The sequence below is a fragment of the Amblyraja radiata genome, chromosome 15 (assembly GCF_010909765.2).
Source record: "Amblyraja radiata isolate CabotCenter1 chromosome 15, sAmbRad1.1.pri, whole genome shotgun sequence".
Taxonomy (NCBI): Eukaryota; Metazoa; Chordata; class Chondrichthyes; order Rajiformes; family Rajidae; genus Amblyraja; species Amblyraja radiata.
In genome coordinates, this window is record NC_045970.1 from 29,871,726 (window position 1) to 29,899,500 (window position 27,775).

At 40.7% G+C, this 27,775-nt stretch overlaps 1 protein-coding gene across 2 annotated transcripts in view; it reads right to left on the reverse strand.

The window, feature by feature from the left end:
- The window catches only part of hspa12a (heat shock protein family A (Hsp70) member 12A), an 86,321-nt gene extending 59,064 nt beyond the window's left edge, over nucleotides 1-27,257 (reverse strand). Inside the window, exon 1 of one of the 2 annotated variants that reach the window (XM_033033949.1) lies at nucleotides 26,904-27,257. In XM_033033949.1, the coding sequence (XP_032889840.1) occupies nucleotides 26,904-26,943 (40 nt within the window). In that variant the 5' untranslated portion in view covers nucleotides 26,944-27,257. The remainder of the gene's footprint in view (nucleotides 1-26,903) is intronic. The other variant, XM_033033948.1, reaches the window with a different exon arrangement.
- Between the last annotated feature and the right edge of the window lie 518 nt (nucleotides 27,258-27,775).

Here is a 27,775-nt window from a genome sequence, read left to right on the forward strand (position 1 = left end):
TTGAGCGAGACCTTCTCTCATACCCTCAAAGTTGGCCTTACCCCAGTTGAGCATTTTAGCATGTGGACCCTCACCGTTCCTATCCATAACTATCTTAAACCTATCTTAAACTATCTTAAACCTAATTGAACTGTAGTCACTGGTCGCAAAAGGCTCATCCACAAACACTTCATTAACTTGCCCTTCCCAATTTCCCAATACTAGATCCTGTGTTGCTCTCTCACATGCCTCTTCATACTGCTTAAGAAAACTCTCCTGAACACTTTTGAGGAATTGCATCCCTTTTAAACCCTTCACACTATGATTTTCCCAGTCAATATTGGGAATGTTAAAATCTCCTACTACAACAACCTTATTTGACCTGCAGATGTCTGCAATCTCCTGGCACATTTGTTCTTCAAATTCCCGTTGACTATTCAGGGGTCTGTAATACACCTCCAACAAGGTGATCATCCCTTTCTTGTACCTCAGCTCCACCCATATAGCCTCACTAGACGAATCGTCAATAATGTCACCTCTGATCACTGCCGTGACATCTTCCTTCACCAACAATGCAACCCCCCTCCCCCTCCTCTTTTTCGCTCACCCCTATCACTCCTGAAGTTCCTGTACCCTGGAACATTGAGCTGCCAGTCCAGCCTCTCCCGTAACCAGGTTTTAGTCATGGCTACAACATCCCAGTCACTCGTGCCTATCCATGCCCTAAACTAATCTGCTTTCTGTCAGGCCCCTTGCATGAAAGTACGTGCAGTTTAAACCACGCTCTCCTCGCTCTCCACCTTTCACCTGCCTATTCTGTGCACTAACCTTTCCTACACCACCCTCCATACCAACTTCTAGCCTCTCACGTGCCTCTGTCCTGTTCAAGATCCCACCCCCCTGCCAATCTAGATTAAACCCTCCGCGTAGCATTAGCAAACCTGCCCGCTAGGTTGTTGGTCCCCTCCAGTTAAGGTGCACCCCGTCCCTTTTGTACAGGTCACCCCTGCCCCAGAATAGATCCCAATGATCCAGAAATCTAAATCCCTGTCTACAATCTACATTCTACAAATTTAAATCGCTGTCTTGAGACTTGATGCATTGCAGCTTTCTTCGGTGCAAAGTGGCTCCAGCTGTTTGACATAATTTTGAAGTGAAGCTTAACCTTCAAAAAATTTTGAGTGTTCAAAGTTCCCAGATAATCTGACGCAACATTAGAATTTAACCCTTTAAATATATTTAGTGCAAGATTGAATTTTTAAGATTATAAGATTATTTACAGACTGAAGTAAATATGATGGTCAGTTCCCAAGGACCACCACAAGGTATTAGACAAATTGAACATCAGGCCTACAGATTGGAACATTCATTGGTCCTCATTGAAGATCATTGAAGACATAAACAAAAAAAAAGTATTTTACCTCTAATTGGTAATAACCAGTGCAGATTGTTAATAATAATAATGGTTAATAATGTACAAGTATCAGATGTATAAAATTATTAATTCAACTTCTAACTGTTGGCACTATTGTTACCCATTGCTGATTGTATTGCTGAAACATAAACTGTTAAAGCTAGGTTGTACATCATATCTATCATATAATTCATATATTCATTCATTATCTTTATATATATATATATTAAAACTGTGTGTGTGTGTGTGTGTGTGTGTGTGTGTGTGTGTGTGTGTGTGTGTGTGTGTGTGTGTGTGTGTGTGTGTGTGTGTGTGTGTGTGTGTGTGTGTGTGTGTGTGTGTGTGTGTGTGTGTGTGAGATTTAGCATGTGAAGCGTATCTCCTGGAAAACCAGATGCCGAAATGGGGGGATTTTTACATATTTCAGTAGAGATTTTCCTTGTGATGTTAGAAATCCACTCCTCTGTATATTTGGTACATAATTTTCTTGACTTTTTTAATTAAAATTTATAACCAAACTGACATAAAATATTTTTTTTTTAAATATTTTATTTTATTAGAAGTAAGTACAGTCATATGGCACCAAAGTGCCTAATATATATTTTCATAATACATTTTATGTACAACTTCTTTTTTTTTTTTTTGTTACATTGAAAAAAGATTAGAATAAGAAAAAGAAGTTAGATAGTAAAGGATAGAAAGATGTGAAATATATAGCGTGTGAAAAAAGAAAACGAGTAAATGAAGAAAGTTGAGAGAGAAAATAGAGAAAATAAAATAAAATAAAAAAGAAAAGGAGATCATTATTTATAATCTTGACCAACCCTCGTCCAGAGTCTTGAAACAGTTATTTTTTTACAATTGTGTTGCACCATATGATTCCAAAAAAAAGACGAATGGAGACCAACTCGTTATGAATTGGTCTGATTTATCCATTAGGAGGAATCGCATTTCCTCAAGATGAGCGGTGTCCAACATACTTGCAATCCACATTTTAAGCGTTGGTATTGATGTACCCTTCCAAAATTTAAGAATTAATTTTTTTGCTATTATTAAACCATAGTTAAGGAATAGATTTTGAGATGTGTTCAATTTATTCCCATCTTCCATTACGCCAAATATAATCATTTCAGTATTAGGTTCCATTCTTGTCTTGAACAATTTTGTAAATATTTCAAAAATATCATTCCAAAATCTATAAAGTTTTATGCAGGAAACTAAGGAGTGTGTTATAGTTGCCTTTTGGGCTAGACATTTATCACAAGTGGCAGATATATTTGGATAAAATTTGTTCAATCTTGTTTTTGAATAATATAATCTATGTACAATTTTAAATTAAATTAGATTATGTCTTACATTAATTGAACATTTGTGAATATATATCAGGTATTTTTCCCATTTAACCTTCGTAATTTTTATCATTAGTTCCCGTTCCCACTCTTCTCTTAGTACCTCTGTCGATGGTAGGTCTATATTTAGAATACTATTATATAAATATGATATTAATTTTTGTAAGTCAGCTTCAATATTCATTGCTTCTTCCAATAAGTCAGGAGTTACTTTTTGATACCCTTGTATATATTTTTTCACGAAATCGCAAATCTGAAGATATTTAAAATATTGGTTGTTTTTCAATTTAAATTTTAATTGTAGTTGTTGGAATTATAGTAGGTTTCCCATTTCGTACATATCCCCGATCCTTCTAATTCCGAGACTTTCCCATTGGTTATATGTCTTATCAATAAGAGATGGTTTAAATAAAGGGTTATTCGCTATTGGCATTAACAGTGATAGATTTCTTAATTTTAAAGATAATTTTATTTGTTTCCAAATTCTTATTGTACCATATATAATTGGGTTCTTCTTATATATTGTGTTATTCAGTTTTTTTGGGGAGAAGAGGATCGTTCCTATATTACAAGGATGGCAATCCTCCTTCTCCATTTTTATCCATTCTGTCTGTTGGGTATAACTATCCAACCAATAAATCATATTCTTAATATGCACTGCCCAGTAATAATACGTGTGTGTGTGTGTGTGTGTGTGTGTGTGTGTGTGTGTGTGTGTGTGTGTGTGTGTGTGTGTGTGTGTGTGTGTGCGTGCGTGCGTGCGTGCGTGTGTGTGTGATTTAGCATGTGAAGCGTATCTCCTGGAAAACCAGATGCCGAAATGGGGGAATTTTTACATATTTCAGTAGAGATTTTCCTTGTGATTTTAGAAATCCACTCCTCTGTATATTTGGTACATAATTTTCTTGACTTTTTTAATTAAAATTGTTGACCAATCTGACCTTTTTAAAAAATCTGACTGCTGCCCAGCTGCTGACGTTACAATAAGTGAAATTTTTACATCTTATGGTAGAACATTTTCTTATGATTTCAAAAATCCAATCCTCTATAAATTTGGTCAATTATTTCCAGAGATATTCACTAAAATTTATAACCAAACTGACATAAAATATTTAAATTTAAATATTAAGGTTGCCCAGCTGCTGACCTCACAATGCACTTGCTCGTGCCCCAGCTCGCTCGTGGCCGCCCCTCGCGGCCATTACTCCCTCTGGGAAACCTGCCCCCGGCGCAGCGAGTGAAGTCACGCCCCTCCCTCCCTCCCGCTGCAAACCGAACGCGCTGCCAGTCGCGCCGCTCGCAAGTCCTTTGATAAAATCCTTGCGGACCCCCCCTCCCTCCCCTCTCTCTCTCTCCCTCTCCCCCCCTCTCTCTCTCTCCCCCCCCTCTCTCTCTCTCTCTCTCTCTATCTCCCTCCCTCTCTCTCTCTAGAAGACATTTCTGGTCAGGACCCTCCTACAGGCAGAAAGCTGGAAGAGAGGTTGGGGCAGGACAAAGTCTGACATGATAGGTGGAGGAAGGAACTGCAGATGCTGGTTTACACCGAAGCTAGATGCAAAATTGTAGTAACTAAGTGGCAGCATCTCCGGAGAGAAGGAATATGAGGTTTCGGGTCGAGACCCTTCTTCAGACTTAGGGGAGGGGATTGATTGGCAGATGGGAGGACAAGGGCAGAAGTGATGCTGGCTGACCTTGTGACTCCATTGTACCTAATTATAATGTGAATGCAAATGCTATTTTTGTTCTGTGGATTATATGGGAAGTTTATGATCAATAGGACTGAGCTTCTTTCCATGGTAACATTGTGCTAACACAATTTGACTACTGTCCTGATATGAGGAAGCCCAGTGCCAGTTCGAGCAGACGTCTGAACAGTTAGATTCCGCGGTGTCACAGTTTCAGATAGCGTTTGAAGGACCTGTCCCACTTGCCGATTTTTTCGGCGACTGCCGCCATCATATCAGTGTAGCCAAAAGATTTTGAACATTTCAAAATCCAGCGGCGACAAAAAAAAGTTGCGACACTTGAAAAAACACCGCACATCAGAATTCAATTTAATTTGTTCTCATTGTCTTGATAATGTTGTTATCTGTCAATAGTCATTTAAAGGAACCAGAAAGACAAACAATTGAAAAGGAGGGTCTGAGAAAGTTCCCGACCCAAAACATCATCTGTCCATGTTCTCCAGAGATGCTGCTTGACCCGCAGTGTTACCCCAGTGCTTTATGTTATTTTGTGTGAACCAGTATCAGCACATCTAAAATATATTATCAGTCGGGAATTAATTTCCAGTAATGTTTTTTTTAACATTGTTTTCAGACAATTGTCAAGGTAACTATTTTTGTTGCAGTAAACATGAAGAAGGCTAATCACAAACATATAAAATATGCGATTAGTAGATAATGATAATCAAAATAAAGATGATGCAAAACATGTAGGAATCAAGTGAAAATAAGTGAACAAGAAAATCCAACAATTTTCATCTAATTGCTAACCTCTGTATGAAATAGTCAATATGAATTGCTTCATCATGCCGTATAATTACTGCATTATTGTTGATTCACGGTTCCTGAATATTAGATACATTTACACCATTGTATGAAATATTCAGACTTCATTACAAGATGTTTGATTGCCAAGGAACACAAAGAACCAGTTGCAATTATGATGGTGTCAGTCCATATTAATTAAGTAGTAATTAAGCTGTTCATATAATGCTGATAAGCGATGACTACATATAGTTGTATTAGATGACAAGATACTGTGAAAGTTACCCTTGGCAGGGTGCTGTTTAAAAACACTGTCATTCCTAAAGATTTACCATTGCCATGATCTTATTGGAATATTTTCAACCCCGTTGTTGTGTTTTGGTGTCACGTTTTCCCTTTCAATAATATACTCCTTGTTACATTTTGTGTATCATTCTTGAGTCAGGTTATAATATATCTTTTACCTTAGATGACAAGATACTGTGAAAGTTACCCTTGGCAGGGTGCTGTTTAAAAACACTGTCATTCCTAAAGATTTACCATTGCCATGATCTTATTGGAATATTTTCAACCCCGTTGTTGTGTTTTGGTGTCACGTTTTCCCTTTCAACAATATACTCCTTGTTACATTTTGTGTATCCTTCTTGAGTCAGGTTATAATATATCTTTTACCTAGTTACAAGTCTGAAATGTGGTCATACTCCATGGCTCGATTGCAATCATGTATTGTCTTTCCACTGACTGGTTAGCATGCAACAATAGCTTTTCACAGTACCTCGGTACATATGACACTAAACTAAACTAAACTAAATCTTGGCAAAACACCCAATTTCCGATCTCAAGTATTACCACACGCTACTCCTATTACATTCCCTCTGGTAATCCAATGAATCCAAATAAATGTTCATACATTTCTGACCATTTAAAATACTCAGCAGAAACTGCTATCTTATCAGCATAAAAATTCTACATATAACCTTTCCAATAATATATGTATTTTGCCACTTGAACATAAAGTCTGCCAGATCTTTTGGTTTGAGTGTTTTTCCAAAATCTAGTTGTCATAGAGTTGTACAGCATAGAAATGGGCTCTTCGGCTCACTATTCCCATGCCGATCTAATTACACAACTTCACCTATCCCATGTGCCTGCATTAAATCTAATATGTTCTAAGTTGCCACTCAATTGAACAAATGTTGATATCCTATGCCTTGCCCTACAAAGGCAAGCATGCCACATGCCCCCTTTAGCACAACTTGTGTTGTCACCTTAAGTGAACTATTGACTTCAACCTGTTTGACCTTCCTTAATATCTTACCATTTACAGTGTTTGACTTCAAAATGCATCACCTTGCACTTTTTTCATTTGTCAGCACTCCACCCAACTTTCTATCTCATCTATATCCTGGTCTTGCCAAAACATCTTGAACACTAACCTTAAAATGTTTGCTGTTTATGTATTTTACTACCATAAAACAGACCCAACAGGCCACAGGCCGGATGCACAAAGACCTGGCGGGCAATGCAGTTGGACGCACAAAGACCCGCACGCCGCAGCCTGCAAGGGGAAACCGCCAAGCCAGCCCATGTTCGTCACCCGAAGACCAGAGACTGGAGAGGACGGAACGTGAGGAGCAAGGATGGTTGGAGAGTGAACCAGGGTTTTGCCTCTCGTGCCCTCAAGGTCGGCCACCGGAGGCAAAAGATGGATGGGCGAGGAGAGGGACGTCGGTTCGCTGGTCAATCCAGATGTCCAAGGAAGTCAATGGCTGGAGTTCTTGCAGTAGTCTGGGGCTTGCCTCATCAGGCACTACTCATAAGGCCTAGTGCATAGACTAGAGTTTGAATATGTCGCCACAATTTGATGCCTTTTACATGCAGGCAAATGGTCTATTTCTGTACATTTAGCTAATCGGGAATTGTGCTCAGGTATTGCAATACTTTACTGAAATTCATTGTGCGTTTGCACATGGGACAATAAAGCACCTTTGACCTTTCACCACTGAACATTAGATGGCACTATATTTCACACGCTCACCATCCTACCTCACATCAAAGAAGGGTCCTGTCCCAAACGTCACCAATACACGTTGCCCAGAGATGCTGCCTGGCTTTTGCACATGTGACAATAAAGCACCGTTGACTGTTGACCTTTGAATGTTATGGCACTATATTTCATACACTTTGTGCTTTTTTTCCCCACAAGATTAATCCTTTCTTCACATCACTCTACCAAAGGCTCAACAATAACATCCCGTGAGTGAATAATGTGGTGCCGCTGCAAATGTGGCTATGACGCACCTGTAGTCTGACCGTTTCTCCTCTCTCTTTGTCTTATCGTTAATGTTAGATTATGTAATAGTCTATTTTCAGTTGTGTATTATGTGGGAGGTGGTGGGGGGGTGGAGGTAACTTTTTATCTCTTTCTTCAACGGAGATGGGACTTTTTTTCCATGTCGTATCTCTGTTCACGCTGCGGCCTAACATCAAGGAGCTGGGCGGTCTCCCAAGGCCCTGGGATCGACCTTGAGGGCTCCGGTCGCGGAGCCTGTAGACTTAGGCTGGCTGACTCAGAGGATGTGGTGGCGCTGCAATTGCGGCTGCGACTCTACTTTCGAAGGCTTCGGCCGTGGGCTCCGTGGTCTGTAACATCGGGAGCTAGCAGGTCCCTGGTTGGCGACTGACTTTTCGGCAGCTCCTGCCACAGCAGCTTCGACAACCCGAATCGCAAGGCTTGAATCGGCCCGTTCGCAGGACCTTTCATCACCCGGCGCGGCTCGAACACGGGATCTTCCATCGCCCGGCGGGGGCTTCAATATCGGAAGCCTCGCTTGCCTCGATGCAGCATTTTGACTGCCTGACAGCGGGAGCAAGGAAGAGATAAAACATTTTTTATCTTCCATCACAATGAGGAAGTGCCTGAAGGAGAGTCACTGTGGTGGATGTTTATGTTAAATTTATGTAATTGTGTGTTCTGTTTGTTTTTTATATTGTTATCACTGTATGGTAACGAAATTTTGTTCAAATTAATTTTGAATGACAAATAAATTCAATTCAATAATTTTAAAAAGGCCACTGAACAGATATGCATTGTTGGAAATTGAGTCATATATTGGCAAGACCAGATGAGAAAACAGGTTTCCTTTTCGATGCACATAGACGAACCAGGAGTCATTCCCTAACCTAGTGTTTTGAATTTCTTACAAATCAAATAATGGTTTATATTTTACATGATTTTATGAGTTACTGACCGTATTGTTGATATTTTAGAATCACTTTTCAAAATTCATTCATTTCCTAGAGTAAAATAAACTATTGTGGGACTGGTTACTACGTTCCAATCATCATTCATTTACTCCTCAACTGCTGACAAAGTCTGCACTTTTACCTGTCAAATGATATTGAGCATAAACCCAAACACCCTTCAGTAAATGTTAAAAAAAGAGAGAGACATGAAAACAAAGTAAGCAGCTAACGTTCTAAAATTCAACGAATCATTTTATTTTTCATCCCTATAATTTACAACCTCAAGTTGAGCAGGGTAAAGCTGTGGCCACAATTCTATGGCAGTTCCAGTCATGATTAAAAAAGTTTTTAATACGCTCAATCATGGGATGGTCTACAGATATTTACATCCCATGACTGAATGAATGAATGAATGAATGAATGAATGAATGAATGAATGAATGAATGAATGAATGAATGAATGAATGAGGTAAAAGCATCCCATGAATGAATGTTTAAAATGCCTCCGAACATATTTACATTGCTGTTTTTGGAGTAAGATCTTGGCAAGACAAGACGACAATACCAGATTTCCTTTTTCAGAAACACCTACATGAATCAGTTAGCAACGATAGTTTTACAGTCACAATTACTGATACTAATCTGCAACTTTTAGTTTAGTTTATTTTAGAGTTACAGCGCGGAAAAAAGCCCTTCAGCCCACCGAGTCCACACCGACCAGCGATCCCCCGCACATTAACACAATCCTTCACACACTAGGAACAATTTACACTAATACCAAGCCAAATAACGTACAACATGTTTGTCGTTGCAGTGTGGGAGGAAACCGAAAATCTCTGAGAAAATCCACGCGGTCACAGGGAGAACGTACAAACTCCATACAGACAGCACCCGTAGTCGGGATTGAATCCGAGTCTCTGGCACTGTGCGCGCTGTAAGGCAGCAACTCTACCACTGTGCCACCGTACCACCCTATTTCACAAACCAAACTGAAACCTATTTCTCTGAAAATCACTTGCATTATTATTGTACCCTTGACATAGTACAAAATAATCCCAAGGCGCTGTACAGACGTGCTATCATCCTTAAGAGAAAAGTTATCTTTCCAATCTGCCCTTCCGCATGAAGTATTGTCCTCCTGTAATAAAGGTTCACGACAAGAACCTGGAAACTGTGAACCTTTTCCTGTATCTTGGGAGACCCCTTCAGTAATGGTAGAAATACACAACTGAATTCTTCACTGTCTTCAATGTGCCAACATAGCCTTTAGTCGATAGGCAGAAAGAGTATTTGAAGGTCAAATCTCAGACTTAGCACAAAACCTATGGTCAGCAGGGTTGCAGTGATCCCAGAATTCATTTTAGCTTATGAGACCTAGTTTATCTGCAACAGTCACATCAGTGCAATAAAAAGTGAGTGAAATTACTCAGGGTTGCCAACTCTCATGCTTTGAGCGTGACACTCACGCATTTCAGCCAATTCTCACGCCCTCACGCTGACTTCAGTCCCTGCACAGCAAAGATTCTATAGCGGAGCTATAGGATCTTTGCTGCACAGTTTGTCTCTTTGCGCCACATGACAGCGATCTGGGGAAGCGCGACGGTCCCGGGCAGCGGGTGTCAGCGCTTTTGTGCGCCATCTGCGAGCGCTGCGCTTCCGGCTGCCGCGGCAACCTCGCTTCCTCCCTCCCTCCCTCCTGCCCTTCAACTCACACGGCAGCGCCAGCTCCGCCAATCCACGCTACACCGTGCCCGCTAGACTCCACATTGGGCGGCCCGGGAAAGAGAGGGAGGGGAGAAAGAGAGAGAAAGAAAAAAAGGGAGGGATGGAGGCAAAGAGAGACAGGGGGAGAGAATGTAGTAAGGGATTGAAGGAAGGGAAGGAGAAAGGGGAGAAAGAGGAAGCGTGAGGAAAAAGAGGGAGGGTGAGGAAAGAGAGGGAGGGGGAGGAGGAAAGAGGGAGGAGGAAGGGGAGGAAAGAGGGAGGGGGAGGATGGAGGGAGGGAAGGAAAGGTGTGTGTGTGTGTTTCCCTGTGTGTGTCTCCTTGTGTGTGTGTGTGTGTGTGTGTGTGTGTGTGCCTCCGTGTGTGTGTGCGTGTCTGTGTGTCTCCCTGTGTGTGTGTGTGTGTCTCCCCGTGTGTGTGTGTCTCCCTGTGTGTGTGTGTCTCCCTGTGTGTGTTTGTCTGTGTCTCCCTGTGTGTGTGTATCCCTGTGTGTGTGTATGTGTGTCCCTGTGTGTGTGTGTGTGTGCGCATGTCTCTGTCTCCCTGTGTGTGTGTCTGTCTCCCTGTGTGTGTGTGTGTGTGTGTGTGTCTCCCTGTGTGTGTGTGTGTGTGTCTGTCTCCCTATGTGTGTGTGTGTGTGTGTGTGTGTATCTCCCTGTGTGTGTGTGTGTGTGTGTGTGTGTGTGCATGTCTCTGTCTCCCTGTGTGTGTGTCTGTCTCCCTGTGTGTGTGTGTGTGTGTGTGTGTGTGTGTCTGTCTCCCTGTGTGTGTGTGTGTGTCTGTCTCCCTGTGTGTGTGTGTGTGTGTGTGTGTGTCTGTCTCCCTGTGTGTGTGTGTGTGTGTGTGTCTGTCTCCCTGTGTATGTGTGTGTGTGTGTCTGTCTCCCTGTGTATGTGTGTGTGTGTGTGTCTTCCTTTGTGTGTGTGTCTCCCTGTGCGTCTGTTGCCACATCCTGGCCTTAGACAGAGCTGCCAACTCTCACACTTTGAGCCTGAGAGTCACGCATTTCAGCCAATTCTCACGCTGATGACAGAATTCTCACGCTGTCTTCAGTCCCTGCACAGTTTGTCTTTTTGCGCCATATCACAACGATCTGTGCGGTCTGGGGAAGCGCGTCAGTTGGTGGCTGTGAGTGACGTCGCATCTCTTCTCTTCTTTCTTGGTTGGATGTGCAGCCTCCGACAACATGAAGCAGCCGGAAATAAAACTAACCAGGTGAATCGGTTGTAAAACATGGGGAGGACCACAATGAGGCCAAACATCTAGGACAGGGTTCGGCAACCTACGGCACACGGGCTGAATCCGGCCCGTAACCCGAAAAACCACGTTTTTTTTCAATTCGTTTTCGCAGGGTCGGGGCAGGCGAGCCGACCTGAGAACTGCAGCCAGTCCCTGGGACGCAAGCTGATCTGGGAATGGCAGCCAGTCCCTGGGCACGCAGAATGCCAACTTGATCATTATGGACAAATTGGGCCAGCCACGTACATGTTGTATAACTCTGACTCTATGAAGATCTGAATGGGCTTAGAATTACCATTTAAGCAAAATTGCCCCCACTTTCCCCATTTTGATTCTTGAGATTAATATCCCTTTGCTCTGTTAACAGCGTTAAAGTACTTATGAGGTCGAGTCAGGAAAGGGAACATGTTATTTCTTTTTAGTTTGCTTTAATTTGTTAGTTGATTGTTTGTTGAGTGCCATCATTTCTGAAATGGTCTTAAAGTAACTTAACTGTTATAAAGCAGTAATAAGTGATTTTTGTCCAAACAATTGGAACTTGCATAAAATGTTTGCATTATTAGCAGGACTGCCAACTCTCACGCATTGAGCGTGAGACTCATGCATTTCACAAAATTCTCATGCTCTCACGCGGATCACAAAATTTCTCACGCTCAAATATCTGCGGGTGCTGAAAGTTCAAAATAAAGCAAAAATTGTTTTAGAGGCGAGTAAAAACCATGAGGGGAATATCAGGTGAATGCATAGTCTTTTTCCCAGGATATGTGATTCAAGCACTAGAGGGGATTGGTTTAAAGCAGGGCTATCAAACTACCAGCACCAACCCCCCTCCCCCTTCCTCCCTGAGGCACGGCACACACCTCCCACCCTCACCTCCCACCCTCACCTCCCACCCTCATCTCCGGCGGCTCTATGTCCGTCGACCGCTCTGTCCACACCCCATGGAGTTTTAAGCCCGGCCCGGAGCCAGGAGCGGACCGGGTGAGTGGGGGTGTTGGTGCCGCCTCCGAAGCCTACTATGGGAGGGGGAACACCCCCTCCCACACCCTCCCTCCCCTCGGTCGCTACGCCTCCTCGCAATTTCTCACTCTCAACTCTCACCCAATGTTGGCAGACCTGAATTACTACATCTGCAAAATCTTTCAAAAGTCACTGAGTTTAGGCCAAATGCAACTGAGGGCACACCTTCAACAGTGGTGCAATGAGTATAAGAAGCCAGCATGAGAAATAATGTTAATAACTTTGCACACAAATGTTTTATAAAGGGAGTGTTATAATATAACAACCATGTAGTCAACTTGCCACACCCCTGAAAGGGCAAGATTGTCCATTGTAGCCTTTGCCCAACATCCACCAATTGTGTTTGTGTATGTGTTACATGAGAAAACATCTATTACACCAATAGGCATTAAAATTGCAGGGTATGGGCTGTTTCATTCTTTCTCCAGTGAACAAGAAGGAAAAGGGAGCATTCAGAAGTCTGCAGTAAAGAGAGATTTCTCACAAAGTAATGAGCTAACTATAGCTGCAGTGTAACAAAAACAGCGATTCAGCCATTTTATTAAAGATTAATTGTGATAATCCCAAGAGAAAATGTGTCTAAAAGATCTGATCTGTCTTCTAATTTACCGCAAAACGACAAAATACATTGATTTTCAACCTTAATGGAAAATAGTTGATGAAATATAATCACTCACATAAAATATATAAAATTAAATAATCCTCTAATCTTATCCTCTTTCATGGATGCCCTTAACATTGAAGGAATACAGAAACATTTGAAAAGCAAAATTAAACAAGATAACATGCATACATTTGTTTTATTTCTGAAAAGTATATTTTGATTAGAGAACCCTACTGTGATTTAGTCTACTTCATTGATGCCGTTTTTAAAGATCCATTTTTGAGAATACACCCTTTTAAGGTGAAAAATACAAAGGATGTTGAAAGTTGACATTCAATGAAATATTTTGAAAGGATTCAATTGTAAAAATGCCACTGTTGTTTGAAGAAACGATTTTTTTAATGTAATTTTGATTTATCAGTAAGTTACTAAGCAGAAAATACCTTATCACAATTAAGCAATTGAGATGCATGACCCATCCCCAAGGCACTTCAGACTCTATTTGCTATCAGACAGGAATGACCTTTTAAACTTTCTGCTTTCAATCAAAATAACTGAGATACAGTTGGCAAATGAGGTAGAAAGCTCCTTCAAATACTGCTAATATACCAAAAATAATTAGATTTATCCTGCAACAGATGGGACCCCTGCCTTAGGTCTCGCCTCTGGACTGAGCTGGAGGAAGTAGTGCTGCGGAAACCATCTCTATTAACCCTAAACCCAAAGGAGTATCACTGTGTTAGTGGACAACCACAGGAAAGTGGTGACTGAAATGCCAATTCATATGATGCAATGGGGAGATCTAAGTGAAATGCTACTTCATCTGTCTCAGTTTGTATCAATATATTAATTTTAGATTCTGCACACAGTATCAACAGGAAGCCTCTGTCCTCTTTGACATGCGCTCCTTTCTTCTGGTGCTCAAGAATTTCAGTGCATCAGTCTTTCAGTGCCCTGCTACAGAATGAAGACAACACAGCAAGCTTATTCCATCTGTCTAGGCATAGGACATAGGGGCACAATTAGGTCATTCGGCCCATCGAGCCTATTCCACCATTCGATTATGGCTAATCTATTTTCCCTCTCAACCCCATTCTCCTTCCTTCTCCCCATAACCTTTCACACCCTTAGTTATTGACATTGATCAATGACAGGATCAGAATAACAGGTATACGTCCTGCTCAAAAATACCTCAGTGATAATAACCTACCAAGGATGGTTCTACCATTTCTACCATAATCTGTATGCTTTGCCAAAAAAAATTACAACAAGCAAACATGATTACATTTCTTCTGACCTTGCTTCCAGAAACAGACAAATTTCATTTTTCCACTTTCTCCATTTTCATTGCACCTGTTTTAACGATGCCACTTTCCATATCAAAGATTTCTATGTCTTCCATTGTTCTGGAGAATTATGGTTATTAGATGGATTAGAATGGGATAATTTGTTCAGGGCAAATTAGACAGATGGAAGATTTATGATGGGTAGGAAGAAGCTTGTTCCCTTTGCAACAAAACATATTGCAACCAAATTGTAGTAGGGATGTGGAACTCATGATGTAAAAAGTAACCAGATACTTCATCAAATTTATTCAGCACTTGAATGAAGACATGCTAGCCCATGGACCAATAGTTGAAGGGGCAGGATTAAACTGGATAGCACCATTTTGGCTGGTTTACTAGGCTACGTGGAGATTTCTATGATTCTACAGACTCCTGCTGAAAAAATTAAAATGCACTGTTAACAATGTTTGTCAAAACCAACAAACAATTTTAAATTTCAAGCCAATCACTACCATGCCTGCAAACCAACTGGCAAGATACCGGTAAAGCCATTGGCAACTTTTTGCAATCCATGTAACATAACATACCAAACCTCACCTGATGTTTTTGCAACATTTGTGTCTAAACTGTGGTAATAAACCCATCAATAATTTTACACAAAATTTGAACCAAATTTAGGAAAAATGCCCCATGGTTAACATTACTCCAAAAAATAATATGTTATTGTTCTGCATTATTACATTTAACAAAATCTGTTTTATTGCACTAATTTCATCATGATGCTACATATAGTGGAGGGCATATACAATTAAATAAAGGAATGATTTGCCAAATACTGCCACAGTTTTAAATACAGAAATCAATACCATACACGTCCTGTACCAATCATCCAACATGTCAGTGTACTTTGAATTTTTCCTTTGAAAAAAAATCCCAGAGAAGGAAAATAAGCCACTGGCACAAAACAAGTCACAGCTGGAGAAAATCATTCCTTTTGGATTTAATTGTTATTTCCTTTTAACATGTTTAAAAAATAATTTCCTCAGTATTAACTATTGATCTTTTCTCACACTTGACAATACTAATTACAGAGATTGAAGGGATTTCAATTATGAAAGAAAAGTGCAAGTGTGGGATAGTTAGAAGCAGACATTTCCTATTGGTGAGGTGTTTGAATGAGGGCCATAGATACAAAATTGAATGTCAGAGACCTGGCCCAGAAAACTACAATAAGCCTCGCCCACACAATTGTGATGCTGTGGATTGCACTTCCAGGATTCATAGACGATATTGGAAAGTACAGAGAAAGAAAAGGGGAATATATTTTGGGTAGGAGGCAACTGCCAAATGGATTATAGAGCTGAAACACTTAGAGCCTTGTAGTAATTTCCTTTGTTATTTCCATTTATAAGCATGCATAATTCTATGCCTTAACATAGTTAAAGTTTTATTGAAAGGTAATGAGAAAGCGTGGGGTTATTCTGCAACCCCCCAATCACTAAACACCGTTTAGAAGGAAACCTTATTCCCTTTTAAAACTTCTTTCAATGGCTGAAATACCAAGCATGTAAGCAATTCCCTAATATATTCCAGCCCAAGCAGTTAATAATTTCCAGTATATCTTTAAAATGAAACTCACAAATGCATCTGATTTCAGTGGTACATCCCAGTGCCATTGATTTTTTGTAATGGATAAGTGCTTTTAGCAAATTAATGTCCCATTTGTGAGCAACATATATTATTGGTGCAATATTGCATTACTTGGGTTGCTGCCAGCACCTGTCACATTCTTCTAATTTAACACTTGGATTAAATGGATTGAGATTCATTTTATAACTATTGGAGAAAGGATCATAATGTCTTTGGGATAAATTTGATTGATCAAAAAGACTGGGAGATTTGTACGGCAAAGTACAATTTGTCACTGTCTCCTTTTATTGTTCTCACAGTAGAATTTGTCTGCAGTCTCTTTAATAGCTTTCTCCTTCAGTGAAAAGGGTGGGGACAAAGAATACGGATTTACTTATCGCAGTTCACACCCCTCCTTCCCTTGGCTACACCTGCAAGCCAGCTCCAGTGTTTGGGTGTACCAATTGAAGGCCATCAAACATACTGGGAGTTAAGGTAACGGTTTAATCTTGCTTTAGAACGAGATATCAGTGCCTTGTCATTAGACCAACCTGATGCCTCCGTCACCATGCATTTATTAAAGAAATGTAATCTTTTGAAAATGATTTTCAACAGTATCATTATAAAGAATGATCTAATAGTTCTGTGAAAGTAGCAGAGAGGAGCAATTGGTACAAGTGTGTGAAGTGCTCATGCAATATTATCAGTGATGGTAAATTATGGCCCTATTTGAGGTGTGATTGGATTTATTAAATCCTATTGTTTTAGGGCCACACAGTGGTGAAGCGGCTGAGCTGCTGTCCCACAACAGCAAAACCCTGGGTTCGATCCTGACTACGGTGCTGGCTGTGTGGAGTTTGTACGTTCTCCCTGTGACCGCGTGGGTTTTCTCCATTATCCTCCCACATTCCAAAGACTTGCAGGATTTTGTGGGTTAATTGCCCTCTGTAAATTAACCCTGGTGTGTAGAATGGAAGAGCAGAGAACTAATGTATGGGTGGTTGATCATTGAGTCGGTGGGCTGAATCTCTAAACTCTATTCCACACCATCCCTCAACCCACCCCTCACACCATCTCATACACACTATAATTTGGGGCCATACTGCCCACAACTTTCCTTCTGTTGAAGATTATTAATCATGCACGCAATCAGACTTCCACTTCAATAGCACACTGATAGAATTACTAATTTAATGCACGTGTTCTACCACTACTTAAATCCTTTTAAGCTTGGATCAATAACTCCACTCTAAATTCAGTATGTCTGCTCTCTAAACCCTAATCCTTTAAAATGTTGAACATTTCTTAACACTGATTTTTCCAAGGGAAGTTACTCAAGTCAGGTTCCCATCGAAGCAATGCCACATTATTTGCCTGGATCCCAAGTTACATTTACAAAAGACCCTTGCTAATTGAATAACATAGCTTCATCCCCATGTGGAAAGCCCTTCAGATTGCTTTTGGATTTTTTGTTTCTGAGCTTTCTAATTATTTATTAATTCTTGACAAAAGCTTACACGTCTGTGAAAAGGAATCATTTCTTTGATCAGTATATTGAAGACCAAAAAACACATTTATTTAAATTGTAGCAAATGTGCATTAGATTAAGCTCAAAGGATTATTTTTTTTGTTTTAGTATTGTGATAGTGGTTTCCTGATGTTGATAGCACTGGAGAAGAGAGTTGTTTCTGGGACAGATCTGCAGCAGGTGATATCTCCATTCTCAGCACGTTTGATGCATGTACTCTGAGGTTGCTGAGTTTGCTGAATCGACAGTGTCAAGGGAATAGTGTGAACTTGCAATGGCGACATTCAAGACTGACAACCCTTATTAAGCAGCAGCTTCCTATGACCTTCACAGTGAGGAGGTGAAATTCATAGAATCATGGAAACTCACAGGATTGAAAAAGGCCCAAATCGGCCCACCTCATCATTGCTTACCACGATGCCAAAGTACGCCAATCCCATTTGTCCACATTAGGCTCTTATTCATCAATGCCTTTCTTAGCCAAGTACCTGTCTAGATATATTTAAAATGTTATAAAAGTATCTGTTTCCAGATCTTCATTTAGATCTTCTTTAAAATTCTCCTCCTCAAACTATGTCCTCTAGATCTAGTTTTCCCTGCCCCTGAATATAGATTCTGACCATCTTTCCTATCTGTGTCTGCCATAATTTTATAACTCTTTATAAGATGAACCCTCAGCCACCTACTATAAGGTCACATCTCAGTCTCCTACATTCAATTGAGAATAAATTAGCTAGTCCAATCTTTCCTTAGAACTAAAGCCCTTTAATACAGGCAACATCCCAATAAATCTCTGCTGCACTCTTTCTATTGCAACCATTTCCTTCCTGCACCGTGGCAATCAGAACTGTTCACGATACTCTAACCAAGTATATTCATATACTCACACCTGCAATATGATGACCCAGCTCTCAAAATTAATGCTTTGGCCCAAAAGAACAAGCATATTAAATGCCTTGTTCATTACCCTATCAACTGTATTATCACTGCCATGGAGTAATGCACTTGCAACCCATCGTTTTTCAGTATATCAACACCCCTAGACTCCCTGCAATTTGTCCTACCAGAATTTGACCCGGTGGCATTATCTCATATTTGTCTAGATTAAATTCCATCTGCCTCAGCTCTGCCCAACTTTGCAGCTGATCTATATCCCATTGTATCATTAAATAATCCATTACACCATCCAACATTCCATCAATTTTCATGTCATCTGCAATCGTACGCCTTATATTTTTAATAAAGTTATTTATATATATTACGAACAATTTGTGAAAATCTGCTAAATATTAGTATTAGTAACACCAAGTTCATCACCAACAATTTGTCCCAAGTCCAACCACATTCTGGCAAATACTGCAAGAACCTGCATAAAGCAGCCCAGTCTATCATGTAAACCATCCTCTCCACCATCAATCAGGTCCATCTAAACGTAAAACACTCTCAGAAAATCACTCAACATAATCAAGAACCACTGACCTGGTAGTTCTCTCTTGCCCCCTCTCCCATTGGGCAGAAGAAACATCAGCTTGTAAGCAATTACTACTAGATTCAAGAATAGCTTCTACCCCACTGTTATTATGCCCTTGAATGGACCATTCATATGCTAAGGATGAATTTCCAATCTCCCAATCTACCTCATTGTGACCATTGCACTTTTTTAAAATCTGTTCCTTCTCTGTAGCTATAACACTATATTCTATACCTTGTTTACATTTTCTACTACCCTGCCTGTTATACTCATGGATGGTAAGATGTACTCATGTAAGGTCATGATTTGCCTGGTTTGGACGAAAAAAAGTTTCACCTTGCTTCAGTACACATGATAATAATATACTGATATCATATCAATAACTTTTTAAAAGCAAAGTTATCTGTCCACCAATGTTCTTCCTTCCTCCCAATCCTCATTCCAGCAAGTTTCATGTGTGTCAAAGTGCTCAAGAACCTTAACTGCCTATTGCTCAAATCTGAGGCTATACATTAAAAATCAATGTTTTTTCACTAAACCTGGGAGACCCATCATCGTGGATCTGGTACCAATCTTTAATTGATACAATGGAAAATAACTGGTGGTGGTTGTATGGAATGAGCTGCTGGAGGAGGTCGTTGAGACTATCACAATGTTTAAATGCAATTAGACAGGTACATGGATAGGACATGGCAGCCCAAAGTAATTAGCTTCCAAGTTACATTTGCCAAGACCCCACCCATGATATGGTTGCATCCTGACACAAATAACGGAGGACACAATCTCCCTGCAGCTGTCCTTGTCTAAACCTTTGTAAACCTATAACAACAATTTAAAATAAATTAGGACTTAAATCACATTTTCTGGTTTGTTTTAAAATACTTCTCAGTAATTTCTAAAATTTTCTCCATACTGAAATCTACACTATATTCTCTGTCTTTTTTTTACTGCATCAGACTGTGTTGCATTATTGCAGCTTTTCTTGAGCATGCTGTGCTTACTGTGTCTAGGTGATGGTTAGTTTAATGGTTTCTGACTTTAATTTCCGATACATTGACAGCAAGAAGAGCATAATCAACTTATTATTGACTTGATCCCTAATTATTCTTATTTGTTCTGATCTTTTCCAATGTATTTTCAAGAAACCTTAGTGCAATGGTGTCACTTTGGTGCAGCTGTTTCACACCTCCAGAAACTGTGTATGATCCTGACCTCTGGTGCTGTCCATGTGTGGTTGATCCTGACCTCTGGTGCTGTCCATGTGTGGTTGATCCTGACCTCTGGTGCTGTCCATGTGTGGTTTGCATGTTCTCATTGTCGATTTCCCTGGGTTCTCCAGTTTCTTCCCACATTCCAAAGATGTTAGGTTACGTCAAGCCGCATAGAAACAGGCCATCTGGTTCAATGTTCACAGTACACCTGTACACAAGTTAATAATGAACCATTGAACGATAATGGCCCACTATGTCCATGCTCACGACCATCAATACTCATCTATACTTTTCCCATTTTCCAGCACTTAGCTTTGGTGATTCAAGTGTTCACCAGATACACCCTACGCTGCCCTCTGGTTTCATTCACCTGTGCTATGAGGGGGGGAATTATTTTTTTACCATCTACCCTATCTACGTCCCTCATAATTTTTAATAAAAATATATATAATTTTAAAAAGCTGAAACGAGCTGCCACAGGAGGGAGTTGAGGCAGGTACTACAACACATTTAAGATACATTTGTACAGGTACATGGGTATGAGAAGTTATGAGGGATTATTATAGGCCAAACATGGGCAGATGGGACTAGTGTAGGTGGGGCATATGGTCGACATTGGCACGTTGGGCCGAAGAGCCTGTTTCCATGCTGTATGAGTCTAAAACACTATGAAAACAACCCAGTCCCTGCAAAGGAAGTACTCTATCCTGGACAACATCCTGGTAAATCTCGTCTACAACCTCTCTCATGCAATCATGTCTTTCCTATGGTGTAGCAAATAGTGCTGCTTGCAGTATTCCAGCTGTGGTCTGACCAATGGTTTATAAAGTTGTAACATAAACGGCCTGCTCCTATATTCGGTGTCGACCAAAAACATCGCCTATTCCTTCTATCCAGAGATGCTGCCTGTCCCGCTGAGTTACTCCAGCATTTTGTGTCTATCTTTGGTGTAAACCAGCATCTGTAGTTCCTTCCGACACACCTATATTCCATGTCCCAGCTATTGAAAGGCAGTATCCCTTATGCCTGTTGTCGCCACCCTAGTATCCTAGAGTCATGCTGCTTGGAAACAACACTCCGAATTCACATAAACTATCAACCACCCATTTACACTAATCCTGTTTTATTCTCCCCACACTTACATCAACTGCTTCTAGTTTTTACCATACACCTGAGCACTGGGGACTGTTATCTACCTGTGCTGTCAACATCAGGAAGGTTGAGCTTAATACGAAAATCCCAAGGTTCTTGAATACTTTCTCGGGCCCTATCCCTTTCAGTGTATATCCTGGTTTTGTTTGTCCTCACAGTTATTAAGACTAAATTCCTCTGGCCATAGCTCTAACAGTCTTCCCACTTCATTAATAGGAATCTGTCACCCGAGTTTACCATGCTTACTATCCATAAAACCATAACATTTATGTCTGCATTTTAATGCATATAGTAAAAGTATATATATTGTGTGCTTATATATATATAATTTGGAAATGAGAGTAGGAGATATAATTAGTATCTACATATGTGTATATATCAGTTAGGATACCAGCATTCCGTGATTTACCTCTGATTACCTGATTCGTATCACATACCCCGACGCGGGGTCCGATCGTCCAGCGCGGGGGAGCTGACATCCCCCAGATGCAGGCGCTGATCGCCTCGATGCGGAAGGCCCAAACGTTGCCGGCTACGGGAGTCAAGATCGTCCCGTCAACGGAAGGCTCGAGGCCCCCAACGCAGGAGAGCTAAGGGAAGAGGTTTGAACTTTTTTTCGCCTTCCATCACAGTGAGGAATGCGGAGGAGGCACTGCGGTGGATGCTTATGTTAAAATATATTTTGTGTGTTCTGTTGCTTTTTATTTGTGTGACTGACTTGGCAAATGAAATTCCTCGAATGTTGCAAAACATACTTGGCTAGTAAAGTATTATTGTGATTGTGATTGATTGTGATAAACAGACTCCCATTATCTGTTTGCAATTTGGACCCCTCGTTACACAAACTGAAGGTATAAACATATTGATGGTATTTTTCCCAAATCGAAATAATGTAAAATGTTTGTTGTGTTCGGCTGGAAAGCTCAACTGTTAACTCTCTCCCATTATGTCCTGAAATAACTAATCCCACTGGAGCAAAGTGTCCCAGTCCGTAGCAATGTGGCCTGAACAATAGAGCATGAGTGAGCCCCCACCATGTAACTGTCCTGAATGTCTTGACAGGTGGAAAATATCAGACATCAAACCTGCGAGGGATTTTTTTAATCATTTGTACATACCTCTGTTGTTCTGAGGCATTTAAAACTGAATAACGGATTAAATAAAATATTTAATAAAGTTATTTAAAATATATAAATAATTAGAAACTATAAATTGAAGTGAAACTTAAGAAAGTAACTCACTTCCTCCTGTGCTATATGCCCTGCCCCGGGGCAATATGCCCACAGCCCTACAATCCACTCTGAAATGATTTGGGTCTAGATCCTGGTCAATATGCAGAATCTGTAAGGCAATTCCCTAGAATTATCCTTGAGAATCTCTGCTGGGTAAAACTCCTCTGCTGGTTCCTCATGACATCCAGTGACAAAGCCTATTGGCAGATGACACTGGTCTGTCTAATGGAATTGTGGACAGTGAAGAATGTTGTCAAAGGAGGACAGATCAAGATATGGGCGGAGAAATGGCAGAGTTTCATCAACTCAAGTGTGAGGTGTTGTACTTTGGGAAGACATGTAAGAGGAAGGTATACAATAAATTGTATAGGAGCATTCTACAGGAGCATTCATGTACAGGGGGATCTTGGGGTGCAAGTCCGTACCGCTCTGTCAGAAGCAAATTGGGCCATTCAGCCCATCGAGTCTACGCTGTCATTCAATCATGGCTGATCTACTTTTCCCTCTCAACCTCATTCTCGTACCTTCTCCCCGTAACCTTTGACACCCTTATTATATATGAATCTATTGAGTATAGAAGTTGGGATGTAATGTTAAAATTGTACAAGGCATTGGTGAGGCCAATTCTGGAGTATGGTGTACAATTTTGGTCGCCTAATTATAGGAAGGATGTCAACAAAATAGAGAGTACAGAGGAGATTTACTAGAATGTTGCCTGGGTTTCAGCAACTAAGTTACAGAGAAAGGTTGAACAAGTTAGGACTTTATTCTTTGGAGCGCAGAAGGTTAAGGGGGGACTTGATAGAGGTTTTTAAAATGATGAGAGGGATAGACAGAGTTGACGTGGAAAAGCTTTTCCCACTGAGAGTAGGGAAGATTCAAACAAGGGGACATGACGAGAATTAAGGGACTGAAGTTTAGGGGTAACATGAGGGGGAACTTCTTTACTCAGAGAGTGGTAGCTGTGTGGAATGAGCTTCCAGTGAAGGTGGTGGAGGCAGGTTCGTTTTTTATCATTTAAAAATAAATTGGATAGTTATATGGATGGGAAAGGAATGGAGGGTTATGGTCTGAGCGCAGGTATATGGGACTAGGAGAGATTATGTGTTCGGCACGGACTAGAGGGGTCGAGATGGCCTGTTTCTGTGCTGTAATTGTTATATGGTTATATGGTTATCGATCTCAGCTTTAAAAATACCCAATAACGGCTTCCACTGTTGTCTATCGTAATGAATTCTACGGATTCACCAGCCTCTGGTTAATGAAATTCCTCCTCATCTCCATTCAGAAGGTACATTCTTTTATTCTGAGGCTGTGCCCTCTGGTTCTAGAGTCTCCCATTACTGGAATCATCCTATCCATGTCAACATCTTTATGAATGTGGCAACACAAGTGGATAATGGGTGATAAAAAAGTTGTTTGGTACACTAGCTTGTATCAGTTGGCGTACTGAGCATATGAGTCGCAAAGTCATGTTGCAGCTACATTTGGAGTATTGTATGCAGTTCTGGTGTCCCATGAAGGACGTGGAGGCTTTGGGAAGGGTGTACTTGAGGTTTATTAGGATGTTGCCTGGATTACAGAGTAATTAACTGTAAGGAGAGGTTGGACCAGCTTGGATCCTTTTCTGTGAGGGTCAGAGGCTAAGGGGAGACCTGATAGAAGTTTCTAAAATTATGGGAGGCATAGCTATACATAGTCGGATTCTTTATCCCAGGGTAGAAATGTCAAACTCTCGAGGGCATATCTTTAAGGTGAGTGTGAGAAAGTTTAAAGGAGATATGCAACCAAAGTTCAATTCTGATGACCTGATGGGCCCTATCTGATGAGAAGATTCCAAGACCTCCTTAGAAATAATGCTATCATCCACTGGTCTATGACCTCCGAAAGTGGAGAAGAGATTTCAGGATAGTAGAGAATCTTGGGTCCATGCATCGAGAGCACACAGAGTTGATCGGAAGTTGAACACAGTTGATCGGAAGAGATCACCACCTCACCACTTACCCACCCACCCTGCCAAGTACCTCCAGTTCAATTTGTGGAAAGATCTATGGTTCCCATACTCTGTTCATTAACCACCTCACAACCTACAAACCCAGCATTGGAGCAAGGTATCCTCCATCCTAATAGCCCTGTCCCACTGTACGAGTTCATTCAAGAGCTCTCCCGAGTTTTTTAAAAAATCGAGCTCGTGGAAGCCCGTAGAATATACGTAGCGGGTACGTCGGAGCTCGGGGACGTCTCTTAGTGGCTCGTAACGCTAACGGCAGGTACTCGGAAATCACGGTAAGCTCGGGAAGACTCGTGAAGATTTTTCAACATGTTGAAAAATGTCCACGAGAGCCCCGAGTACCTACGAGCAGCCATTACCGTAAATCTCCGAGTTCAAATCAGGGCAAACTCGGGTGAACTCTTGAATGAACTCGTACAGTGGGACAGGGCTTTAAGTACGACGTGAGAAGGAGAAGAGCACTTTTACATATGTATGCACATGTATGTGAAGAAAGAGCAAAAGGTACCCCTCACAATCTTTGGAATTTGAAGTGCATTTCAATGGCATTTTATACCTAATGGCCCTGTCCCACTGTACGAGTTCATTCAAGAGTTCTCCCGAGTTTGCCCTGATTCGAATGTTGAAAAATCTTCACGAATCTTACCGAGCTTACCGCGTTTCCCGAGTACCTGCCGTTAGCGTTACGAGCCGCTGAGACGTCCCGAGCTCCGACGTACCCGCTACGTACATTCTACATGCTTCCACGAGTTTGATTTTTCTTTTTAACTCGGGAGAGCTCTTGAATGAGCTCGTACATTGGGACACAGCCATAAGATAGACTCAATTGCTGGAGTAACTCAGAGAAATCTCCAGAGATGCTGCCTGTCCCGATGAGTTACTCCAACATTTTGTGTCTATCTTTGGTGTAAACCAGCATCTGCAGTTCCTTTCTACGCATTATATACCCACCTACTTCTCAGTGATGCGTCTTGCTGCAGTAAGTGAATGCAAGATAACCGTTGCATCAGTGTTACTGGGGCAACATCCAATTTTACTCATTAAGTGAATGAACAGGCCTTGCTTGCTGCATTCTGCCCACCCGTTATCATAATGTAAATCTAGTCAGGTAACAATTTTTAAAAAATCACAGCACCAGCATTAAGTGATTCAGAAGGAACACGTGCTCAATCTTTTTTAATAGTACAGCTTAATTGCAAAATCATCTGAAACATATATTTTTGTCCAGTTACCACCAGGCTGTAATTATTCCTCTTAGCTTTTAAAGGAGGAAACTGTTTTGAAGTATTAAAGGAAAAACAAATTAGTGCATGTAGCTATTTTCCCTTTATTTTTGACCTTTTTATTATTCTTGTCTCTGAATATTCACTATAATTTCGATCTTTCTGCACCAACAGTCGATGTGATGCATTTCTGTGATCTCCAGGGTACAGACAGGCCCATCAGGTCAAAAGAACTATTTCTTCCTGAGTGCTATTACATTATTTCAGGTCCTGAGTGGAAGGCATGGTGTCTAGACAATGATGTAAAACAGTACTCTGCATCTCTGGAGAATAAACATCTTGCAGAAAGCATTTCTAGTTGGTACAATCTAATATCATAACTGTAAAAATTATGAACAAAGTAATGATAAGAATTAAAATGACCACTTAGGAGTTTCACTGAACCTATTTTCAAGAGATTATGGCTTCATTTATTGCACGGTTGCTCTAAATATATTCCTGCAGTGGTCAACATTATTTAATCACAGCTAAAAGCAAAAAAGCCCCAAATAATTTTGTCATAGTAGATTTCATAAATTTTCATTAGTTTTATTTAGAATTCACATTAAAGTTCATTTAAAATATTATCGCTCCCATGAAGGTTAGCAATGCTGAAACTACCCATTATATTTTACGGAAATAAGTAAATAACTGATTTTCATAAGAAAAAGTAACATTTGAGATTAAAGTGTATATTGTGTATGTACTGCTCTCATACTGGCTATTAAAACTGAAAGCTAACAGTATATAACTAAAAAATGTAAGGCCGCACAAAATAGATTATGCCACAGGGTTTCTTCACCTGGAACAAATCAGTTATTGTAATCTTATGCAGCATTAAATCCCACAAGTCCACATCCATGTGACTATCACAATGGCTGGGCTCTGCAGTGAAGCCAGAGACTTAACAGATATTACAGGCAGTCAGGATCCTACAGCTATACATATATATAAACTAGCAGTGAAATAAAAAGACAGCATGTACTGTTTTGTTCCTGACAGTAATTTCAGGCCACTGCAGCATGGTTTTACGCTGGCAACAGTAAAATCTCTCTTACCTGCAGTCTGGCCTTCAGCCACAGACTCCTTCTCAGACATTGTAGTGAATCCAGTCAAAAATCTGCAGTGCTTAAAACCTTTTAACCATTAGACTGGCAGAAGCTGTAGCTCACTGTGCACTCTCTGCCATTGAAAATTTGCAATCAAGCTGCAGTTTGTCCCTTAATCTTTTCCTTTACCTCTTCCTCTTTGACCAAAAGTCCTTCAGTTCAGTAAAGCCTCAGTTTTTGACCCTCCCCCTTTGCTAAAAAATGCCTTCCTGTTGAAATTAGCCCAAACATAAGGGGAGAAATGAGCTGCTTGCACTCTGGTGCTTCATGTTTCTGCAGAGCTCCGCCTCTCTGATGTGATCATACTCAGTCAGCACCAGCAGGGAAGGGCTTCCCATCCTGCAGTAAATTACTGAGCTGCAGGAACAATCTGCCAAGATGGACCAAGGCAAGAAAAAAAATAAAAATCTCCAAGTAACTTCACAGGACCGATCCAAATCTTTAATTATCTAATGGTAGCTTTGCAAATGTTAATTCAATTTACCTTTGAAACACACTCATGGTGCAGCAAGGCCCTTATTGACCTTGCTAATCATTATTTAAATCTGGAATAGTAAGTGCTATATACTATGCAGGAACAATAATTTTTTTTCTGCAGGAAACTGTTCTAAATTGGGAATGGGTAAAATAACAGTATTGTATACACAGCTGCTCCATGTCCCTTTCCCCTCTGCTTCAATGTTCCCACCCCTCCCTGGCCTAAATAATGCAGTTTTGGCGAGTCGAGACTGAGTGAATTCAAAGGGTTTTATTTTGTAACAGTAAAACTATGAATAAACTCAGGTCGGTAAGACAGCCAACAAAAACTATGTTACTTCCCC